At 43.3% G+C, this 10,606-nt stretch overlaps 1 protein-coding gene across 4 annotated transcripts in view; it reads left to right on the forward strand.

The window, feature by feature from the left end:
- The window catches only part of LOC107375150 (M-phase phosphoprotein 9), a 95,187-nt gene extending 84,999 nt beyond the window's left edge, over positions 1-10,188 (forward strand). For all 4 annotated transcript variants that reach the window (XM_070552573.1, XM_070552575.1, XM_070552574.1 and 1 more), the window contains 3 exons: positions 2,288-2,481; positions 2,687-2,755; positions 9,405-10,188. In XM_070552573.1, coding sequence (XP_070408674.1) covers positions 2,288-2,481; positions 2,687-2,755; positions 9,405-9,506 — 365 coding nt within the window. In that variant the 3' untranslated portion in view covers positions 9,507-10,188. The remainder of the gene's footprint in view (positions 1-2,287; positions 2,482-2,686; positions 2,756-9,404) is intronic.
- The last annotated feature ends 418 nt before the right edge of the window (positions 10,189-10,606 follow it).

Below are 10,606 nucleotides of genomic sequence, written 5' to 3' on the forward strand. Positions count from 1 at the left end.
GTTCTCCGGTTTCCTCCCACAGACCAAAAACTTGTGTGTTAGGGTAAATGGAGAGTCTAGATCGGTTGTGTGTCTGTGTGATGGACCGGAGATCTATCCATGGTGTCCTTTGCCTCTCACCCCATGAGAGCTGCAGATAAATATCAGCTGCAGTTGGGGTCATGTGTGAGAAGGAACTTGCAGACTCCTCTTTAAAGGTCAACTTCACTATTTTTAATGAATATTTCTGATTATAATGAGTCACTCTGAGTTTTTCATGCAGGCTGAACATGAAAATAGTCTCCTACACCCATCTGCTGCATTAGCTTCTGATAGAGATAGACGGTGAAACTCTAGGATTAGAAAAGATTGAGATTTTAATCATCTGTTCAAGAACTTGAAAACAAAAATGAGCCTACTTTCTTTAATCCAACCTAGGTGTCATGAGCAGAACTAGGAAGACCCGTGAAGACGCCAAACACAGTAAAGTTCTTTAAAAGTCTTTATTTGGATGCGGAGTAACCAGAGGAGGGCGAGGCAGGAGACAGAGTCGGAGGGCAGGCGTGAGTCAAAACCAGATTGGCACAAGCAGGTACCGGGAGCAGGCTGGAGACGTGGAAGGAGACAGGCGAGGGTCGTGATGGCAGGCAGAGTTCAAGGCAGGGGTCAGGAGAAAAACGAGGTCCGGAGGCAGAAATCAGGCAGGGTGGATGGCTGGAGAATTTACTGGCACGAAGTTTTCAATAATCTGGCACCGAATGACTGGATGGCTGGTTCTTTTGTAGCAGGGTAAACAGGTGTGAGTGATGAGCTGAGGAGTCAGAAGCAGGTGAAGTGGATGAAGCTGATTGTGGTAGTCAGGGAAACAGGGCTTGGCTAGGGTTTGATGATGAGACCAGGTGTGCTGCATGAAGGCTGAGGAGGGTGAAGGATTGGGAGTCATGACACTAGGACTGGAAAATATCTTGAGACTATACAATCAATCAATATCTTTTCAAACGAGAAGCAAAGTGAGATGACGTGAATTTCAATAGCCTCTCCATCTCCGCCTCCTCATAACATGGATTCTTACACATCCAGTCAGTCATGTGCTGACGAAACTTACAGAAAAGTTACCAGGTAACAGATACGGGGGCCTGCAGCGACCAAAATACCTCAGAAACAGATCTTTCCCCTACTCGCTGTTAACGAGAGAATCCTGTGAGATTCCTTCCACGTTTTTAGGTTCAGATGACATCAAACTTTATTTGTCAACAACAGAACACAAGTTCTAAAAATGACCATGACAGAAATGATAAAAAACAGATAAGTTACCCATGGAAGAGTATAAACAACCATTTGAGTAAAATAACTAAACACAGAGCTGATTAGGCAACGATGTGGAGAAGTAGTAATGTGTCCAAACCTCGTTTAGAACAAACACCACAACGATGCTCGCCCCTCAGAGGGTTAGGGTGAACTTCAGCTCTGGAAACCGTTCAGAACAGTCGTTTCCTAAAACGTTCATAATGATGTCTTAGGTGTGTTCTTGCTGTGTCTTTCTAAATCCATGCTTTCGTTCTTTTTTAAACACAGAAACAGTTTTGTTTACCTGTTTGTAGCTACAGTTTCATATCAGTTTCAATATCAGCTGGACAAAAATGTGGAGTCATCTACGAAATCCCATGCAAAATATGCAATAAAACATACATAGGAGAAACCGGACGCCAACTCAATACACGGACAATAGAACACAGAAAGGAGTGCGAGAAAGAGGCAAATCGTAAACACACAAGAGCAGCAAAAGAAGAAGCAGAAAGTACAATAAAAAAGTCAGCCGTAACAGATCATTGCTTAAGAGAAAACCATATAATGGACTGGGACAACACACGGATCATAACCACCGAACAACAAAAATACAAAAGATGGATCAAGGAAGCAATCGAGATAAGGAGACGTGGATGTGGGACCATGAACAGGGACGACGGAGTTTACACGCTGGACCACGCATGGGACTGCATCGTCGGAGAGGGGAGAGCGGGCAGTAGAGGGCGACAACGTCCTCTGCTGCCCGCAGATAAACGGAGAAGGAAGTGACGCGCCACCATCAGCGTCAGCCTGAAGAAGCCGGCAGCCGTCGGCGAAACTGTAGCTACAAACAGGTAAACAAAACTGTTTCTGTGTTTAAAAAAGAACGAAAGCATGGGTTCATAATGATGTCCATCATTTCATGGAGATTATCTAAATGTGTTTTCAAACAGCTGAACAGCAGAACTTCTTGTTGGTCTGCAAGACAGAAATGAAACACCACATGTTTATTTTCCTTCAGAGCTTCAGGAGTCCGAGTCCTCTCGCCGTGTGAAGCCTCTGGACCCCCAGCTGGGCTGGGAAGAGCAGCGTGACCAGGGTTTACCCGACTCGCAGAACTTCTCAGAGGACTCGGCTCAGCTGGTCTTAGACAGACCGCAGTCGCTGGCCGAGGCAGAAAGGCTGTTGGACGAGCTGACACAGGAGAAGCTACAGGTGAGTACTTCCCCTTTTTTCTGTCATCCCTCACACACAGCTCTCCCCATGCTGCCGCTTGTAAAAGAGCGTTTAGGAATGTTCACTTCCCTCTGACCGTGACCCGTTACCCTGGTCGGATGAGTCCTGCTCTTTAGCTGCTTCATCATTGTGTCACCATGGAGGTTTCTACTTAATAGTTAATCGTGTGTGTTTGTGTGCACAGATCGAGGCAGCTTTAAGCAGGATGCCTGGAGCAGGTGGCCGAGTGAGTCTGCAGACCCGATTAGATGAGGTGAGACTGTTCAGAACCTCGAGCTGTTGTTGCTATAGATTATTCTGTCTGACAGAGCTTCACCTGATGGTAGAATCTCTAAATCCACCTACACTCATCTTCTGAGTGGCATAAGTATTTGAACAAATGTTTCCGGCAGTATTTGATGAACTTCACCAGTTTGTTGCTGCATCACAGACAAACACTTCTCTTGATAGCTGCTGCTATAATGGTGCTAAGTCCACCCAACGTCTGTCCACAAATGTAGAGCGCTGTGATTGGCCAGACCTAAACATAGCTGAGCCAGTGGTAGACCTGCTGAGGCTACGATGGAGCACAACCTGCAGTTGGCCCCCACAGAGGAATTCAATTCAATTTGATTCAATTCAAGTTTATTTATAAAGCGCTAAATCACGATAAGAGTCGTCTCAAGACACTTCACATAGTAAACATTCCAATACAGGTCAGGTCATTAAGCCAATCAGAAAAAAGTTTCCTATAAAAGGAACCCAGCAGGTTACATCAAGTCACTGACTAGTGTCAGAGTCTTTACAGCAATCCTCGTACTAAGCAAGCATTTAGCGACAGTAGAGAGGAAAACTCTCTTTTTAACAGGAAGAAACCTCCAGAGGATCCTGGCTCAGTATAAGCAGCCATCCTCCACGACTCACTGGGGATGGAGAAGACAGAGCAGACACACACACACACACACGCACACACACACACACAAAACATATATACCAAGTAATGTGTCTATCAGGGTGTCCGCGGGGTTTTAAAAAGTATTAAAAAGTGATAAATAAAAATAGTCAAATTTAAGGCCATTAAAAGTGTTAAATTTGGTCTCAGAGGTATTATTTTTTCCAAATTAGGTATTATTATTTTCAGACTATCAGATGTCGTATTCTGAACATCGACATAGAAATATATTCCGAATGAAATGTTTTGAACGATTATAAAAACAAAACAAGCCGATTATTTGCTCCTCCCACTTGCGCTGCCTTGAGTTGCAAATGAAGCGCTCCTCCCAGTGTTGCCAAGTTAACTTAGCGACTTTGACGCTATTTCTAACAGCTTTTCAGACCCCCTTCTTGACTTTTTAAATCTTAAAAGTACCTAGCGAACACCTCAGAAACATCTCTGGTAACCCTTAGCTACTTTCTGGATAACTGTCGTCGACATTTCCTGCAGGTTAGCTAAACACTCCGCCTGCACTCCGGACCGTTCTTCAGGACATTAGGAAAGGGAATGATGTAGTGATGTGTCAGTCGCTAAAGAAACGGCTCTCGGAGCTGGCTCCCTGTTGGATTAACCAGAGTGAGTGACACACACACCGTACCTGCGGACTCCTGAGCCGATAAAAACGGCTAAATGTGCGCGTGCGGCGCGCTAAACATACGTGCAGCTTGCCCCTGATTGCTGTGAGACCGGGTTGGGGGGTGGGGGGTGGGGGGTGCAGCTGTGGTTGGGACAATTATTACATTAACTGATGGACTTGTAAATAGTTTATAAATAAGGTAGAAATAAGTTTCTCACGCTGATAAATGATAACTAATCTCTCTGAGGACATGGTGCTAGTGCACTCTACTACAGCACCTTGACATGGCTCAATAAATGCTATGCAACATTTAGTGAACAGCAATTTGCATGTGTTTGTTATAAATGCCACTGTATAATTCTTGCTGTCAGTATTTGCAAGATATTGGTATTTGGGTCTGTACTGGTTAGACTTAAATGAGTTAAACCAAGGTCTATAGCCCTTGGGTCATAAACTATGAGCTATAAGTATATTGGTCTTTTTATACTGGGAATCAGGAGTTATTTTAGTGATCATCTTGTTTCTTGTTTATTTTTGCCCTGATTGTGCCCTGAGCAGTTTTATGACTGAATAAAAATAAAAAAATAAAAATCTACATAAATTGAAAAATCGTCTTAAATAATCGAGATCTCAATTTCAGTCACAATAATCGTGATTATTGTTTTTGCCATAATCGAGCAGCCCTACTTTAGCATATCCGGTCACATAATGATGACGTCATATTCAGTGGTCGTTGTGCATCATTTCAGGCCTCGTGGTCAACTGTCTGAACCGCTGAACATAAGTGCCTGGCTTATTTTCTAAGTAAAATAAATATGTGCAATACGTTGTCAACATCAGTGAGTCTCTAAGTCTATTCTTTTTGTATGTTATATATGTTAAAATATGTGTAAATAGGTCGCTGATTAACACTTGCAATTTAGTGTTGTGATGGTTTTAAAAAAATTCTGAAGGTAGTAAAAAAAAGGTATTAAAAAGTAGTAAATTTTACTTAAGGATTGCTGTATATACCCTGGTCTATAGTTATATTGTGATTTCTCAGTAAATATTCTATTTGGTGAGAGATAAACTTTATTGTATTTATCCTAGTGGATCTATAATTAAACGGATAAACTAGTAGTAGCTCATCCAACGTCAAAGAGAGTAAAAAGTTATTATCAGGAGAGGGAGAATGTTTTAGTGGTTAGCAGCAGTATGCTAGTCGATGTTCCCCTCCATGAGGCCACCACAGCTCAGCAGAACATCTTTGTAGCTTCTTCTGGGGAGAAAAACACTTAGAGAGAAAATAAAGTTAACAGCTGAAATAGCAGGAAATAGTACAGTTAAAGAGCAGATTGTAGAAGAAAGCAGTAGAGTGTGAGAAAGCAGTAGAGTGTGAGAAGTGGTCAGTGTGTCCTCCAGCAGACTAAGCCTATAGCAGCATAACTACAGAGATAACTCTGGATAATCTATCCTATTTAGATGGAGGCATGTTGGAGTCAGGGCAAGGGAGAGCCGTCTTTACCGACTGTACACTCCACCTCCCTCTACTCCCCCACTTGTCCAGATTTAGGCTAACATCAGATTTTAACCATAGGCCCTATCAAATAAAAATGTTTTAAGCCTATTCTTAAAAGTAGACAAGGTGTCTGCCTCACGGACTAAAGCTGGGAGCTGGTTCCACAGGAGAGGAGCCTGATAACTAAAAGATCTGCCTCCCATCCTAATTTTAGATATTCTGGGAACCACCAGTAGACCTGCAGTATGAGAGCAAAGTGCTCGGTTAGGAACGTATGGAACAATCAGATCACTGATGTATGATGGAGCTTGATTATTAAGAGGTTTATATGTGAGTAGGAGGATCTTAAAATCTATTCTCTATTCTCTCTATTAATCTATTCTAGTTAGGAAACACTGGTAGACCCTAAAAAGGATGAAAATAACAAACTACATTTTATTTATATGGGACAAGGGTGTCTCAAGGCACTTGAAAAAGTAAACATTCCAGTTGATCTCAGCTTAGGCTGCTGCGCCCACGACTCCACGCCGGATAAGTGGAAGAGAATGGGTGTGTCCGAATCCACAGGAAGGATGCTTAGGAGTACGGGTCCTCGCCAGTCTAGCAACGCCGGGTCCTTGAAGACCGCTAAAACCGGAACCCAGCGGCTCTGAATTCGGACAGTCTAGCCTTCACCTCTACGGTGGCCCGTAGGTCCCGTCACAGCCGTGGCGGCAGCTACACGTAAAGGAAAAATGCTAAAGCTAGCGAAAATGGAGCAGGAATGTTAAGGAGCTAGAGCAGCTTCACGTCCATCAGCAGCGTTTGTTCACAACCGTTTTCAGGTAAAGTAACTTTGTTTATTCTAGAAGCTTTCAGGACTTACATTTTAACTTTAGATGGTTTCATGTATGTTTTAAGCTACAGAATGAACTTGTTAAACGTACACAACACATTACTACAGAGTATTATCATGTAGGTAATTCATATAAACCAAATGCATTATAAATGTTGAATGCAGCAGGATGTTTTCTGATGTAAATTGGACCGTAGAACTTATTTAGCATCAAATGAGGGTAAAATGCTTTAAAAACAGGCTTCTTAATAAAATAGCATTGAAGTGTTTTCAATGTGCATTTGTTTATTCAACTTAAGCCTAATAATGATTAGATCTGTCTTAAAAATGTAAATTCTCTGTAGTTTTCCCTGCTGCTTTTCTTTAAACTGAACAGAACCAGTGTAATGCAGGTTATATGTTTGTTTTACATTTTTCTATAAAAACCCTCTTTTTTAATCTATTACAAGTCAGCATGCACTGTGCTGCACATCTGCCTCTGTGCTGGTGAAGTTGTGGGTCTGGAAGATGAGCGTGAGGAAGATGTGTGTGGAGGAGGTCAGTGGTGCTCTGTCTTGGAGGAGGTACCAGCAGACCACCACTACTGTTAACAGGCAAGTCATTCACAGAGATGTAACAGCCGTCGTCTGAGCCAGCCCAGCAGACCCTGTAGATGGACGATGGAGTGGACAGTGAGAGGAAGCGTCCCAAAGCTCTCTCTGCAGACCGTCCTGTATGATTCGCAGCGGGATATGCACTCGATTCTTGGAAGGTCTGGCGGATCGTGTGCCTCTCAGTTGTCCATCGAGGACGTGGAAGATTTGTGTATGTTCGGCCTGATGATCACTGGATTTCTTCTGATTGGAGTGGGAGGATTTCTGGTTTTCTGCAAATTTGGGAAGACGGGAGCGATTGGAGTGCGACACGCACCCACGGAATGTGCCGCCCGAGCTGTGACCTCACAGACTGGGACGTTACTTGAGGTGAACCGTAAGCTGGACAATGTCCTCGCGGCGTTGCCTGTGTTAGTGCGCAAGATGGATGTCATCTCGGAGAGGGTTGCCGGACGGTGTGGGGATGTTTAGAACATATAAATGGCTTCACTGGTGGACATGAATGACCACTTATAGACTCCAAGGCAGAGAGGAAAATTATCTCTGCCTGCCCTAAACAAAGTCTTGTTTATCCTTATCTGACGCCAAGGCAGCCTCCAAGGCTGCCACCAACACACCCCCACGAAAGGAGGAATGCTGACAGATGCTGTGTCCCGACCTTCCCCCCCCCCCCCCCCCCCCCCCCTGCCTTCAGATTGTGACTTCTGCTTCGAGGTCAGCAACCTGCGGGAAACTCAATGTGCTCTCTGTCCCTCATTTCTCCCTCCCACCTGTTGGACTGCAGCTGGCTGAGCGCCGTAATGGCAGCTCCCGTTGGAGGACTCAGGATCCCGCCCAACTCCGCCTCCTCATCGGACTCTGATGTTTTGTATCTGTGAGGTTCGTGCTTCTATGTTGAGGAGTTTTTTGTATACTAGAGTTAATCCCCGCTGGGTCTAACTCTGCTATGCCTTTTTTACCTTACCCCGAGTATCCTCATGTAACACCCTTTTCATCTAATGAAATGAGTGCCGTTCTGGCTGCTCTCGTGACTGCCTGTACCTGTTTTTGTCTACATGTGTATGTGTTTAACCTTGGTCAGGTTGTATTGCGGAGTCAAGTTCCTATGCTCTGGGTCGCTGGAGCACTGGCAATAAAGCTTATTCTGATTCTGATTCTGATGATGTTCCTCTGGCCAGAAACGTCCAGCCACGGGTCTGCTCCAGCCCTCCATCCACGTCTGGATCCTCCTGCAGCAGATCCAGCTGCACTGATAAAGACTTCCTGCTCACTCAGTTTAAATAAATGATCCAGGAAGAGTCACTCAGATTAATCCTGCTTTAACCGTACATAACTGGTCCATACTGGTTCTGATCTGTAAATAAGTGTAACGTATTATAAATAATCTTGTCTCCTTACCATCTTTTCATTTTCTGTTCATGTAACATGTTCAAAAACATCTGTAATAATAAAACTGGTGATAAAATCAATGACCAGAAAGAGTTATCAGTTAGTATTTGTTTTAATAAACGTGTTCAAATATCAAACAGCTAAATAACATTAACATGATGACAGTAGAAGGCCTCTCTCCCAGGAGGTCCAACAGGTAAAGCCTCTCCTGACCCTGGACACCTGCAGTCCTACAGAGAAAATCAGACCACAGGTGACAAAAAGGCAATAAACACATTTTTACATTTGTCCACATGAGAAGATAAAAATTATATTCTTCACACAAACTTTTTACTTCATTAAAACGTGTCAGCTGTGTAAATCCCCGAATGCAAAACTACTTTTCACAGCAGAACTTCTGTGGTTGTGTGTAAACAGCTTCACTCTTCACCTCTAATCTTAATAAAAACGCTTTGCTCCGTTGTCCTTAAAACAAATGACAAGTTTGATTCGCTACACACACACACACACACACAGGAATGACTGAGACCTACGATACGAACTCGTTCTGGCTGATTTCTGCCTAAAATGTAATTTAAAAAACAAATGTACAAATGAAAAATGTCTAAAAACTGAACCGCTTTAAGCTTTTTAGGTTTCTACGGCTAGTTTTTAACAAACTTACGTTTAAAACTTCGTAGCTCTCCCCATTTTCTCTGCCTGTTGAAAATCCACAGCCGGCGTGCAAAGCATGCTGGGATAGCCTTGTTCTGTGAGGATACAACAGACCCATCCTCGAAATGTGGGCGGAGCGAGGGCGCGTTTGAGGACGTGAGAATGAGTATTCTTGGAATTGGGACAGTACTCGTCGCTGCGCTGTGACGTCATCGACCTCAAAATGCGCTCTTACAAGCATCCTTCCCGTGGATTCGGACACACCCAATGTCTGGATGGATGGATTCACGAAGCTGCAGTCGTGGATTGTTTAACTCTTTTTATTGAAAGATGAATTTAATCTCTCACTTCCTGTAAATTTGAAACTCTGACTCCATCCTCAGGTGGCCTTAGAGAACCGTCTGGAGAGACTGAACCGTGATCTGGGATCCATCCGGATGACTCTGAAGAGATTCCATGTCCTCCGATCTTCTGCTAACATATAGAACATCTGTCTTTGGTTCCTGCTACCACTCAGCACAGCACGGACTGTCCTGCTGTTTGTTTCTGTGCCGTGAGCTCATCTGTACTCAACACATTTTTATGGCCATTTCTGAAAAATACTCTGGGACATTTTTTATATGTTGTAAGAATATTGAGAATTTTGAAGTGTATTTTTAGTAAAACACAGATTTATAGAGGCGTTTACTTTTTTAGGCTTTGAAATATGAATTTAAAAAACCTGTTTTACCACTGGGAAGGAAAAGTAAACAGCATAAATGGGATTGTTCAGTACAAAGACAGTCTTTCACCAGGGGGATACCTCTGTCATTTTTTATTTTGGATCAGTGGGGAGTTGTATATTTTTATTTGACATATGTTTGTATTTATTTATGTGCCATTAAAAATATGATTTTCATTTGAAGTTTGTACATTTCACTTTGGGCCAAATTTCTGAACTTGAAACTTTTGTTTACTTGAATCAAAGATGCCTTTTTTATTGGTTTATTTTTGTTGTCTACTTGTCTGAGTTCTGCTGCAGCTCGTGGCTCAGAGCCAAGCCAGCACACTGATCCTTAAGCACGAATTTCTATCACTGCTTGCGTTTCACCTCGTGGTGTCCAACAGAGACGTGACCCTTATTGGACCTGTAATGCTATTTCACAATAAAATAATCTGTTTTATGAACACTGAGGTATTATTATTTAGCAGCTTAGGAGAAAGCACTCGTTTGTTACAGCGGTGAATCAGGTGCTGCATAGTGGTGCAGTTGGTTGCATCGTTGCCTCACAACGAGAAGGTTGCAGGTTTGAATCCTGCCTGCATCTTTTCTGCTTGGAGTTGGCGTGTTCTCACAATGCATGCGTGGCTTTTCACCAGGTTTTCTGGTTTCTTCCCAAGTTTAAGTGGAGGCTCTAAATTGTCCAGAGGTGTTATTGACAGTGTGACTGGTGGTTTGTCTCTGTGATGGACGGGAGACATGTCCAGGGGGTGTTTCCCATTTTGGCCTTGGGGCTTCCAGTCCATACTCTGAACAGATGTTTCTGTAGACGATGCCAGCCACTTGGTTGTGGCGTTCCATGTCTGCTTTCCCTGCCAGCATTCG

The sequence above is a fragment of the Nothobranchius furzeri genome, chromosome 6 (assembly GCF_043380555.1).
Source record: "Nothobranchius furzeri strain GRZ-AD chromosome 6, NfurGRZ-RIMD1, whole genome shotgun sequence".
Lineage (NCBI taxonomy): Eukaryota > Metazoa > Chordata > Actinopteri > Cyprinodontiformes > Nothobranchiidae > Nothobranchius > Nothobranchius furzeri.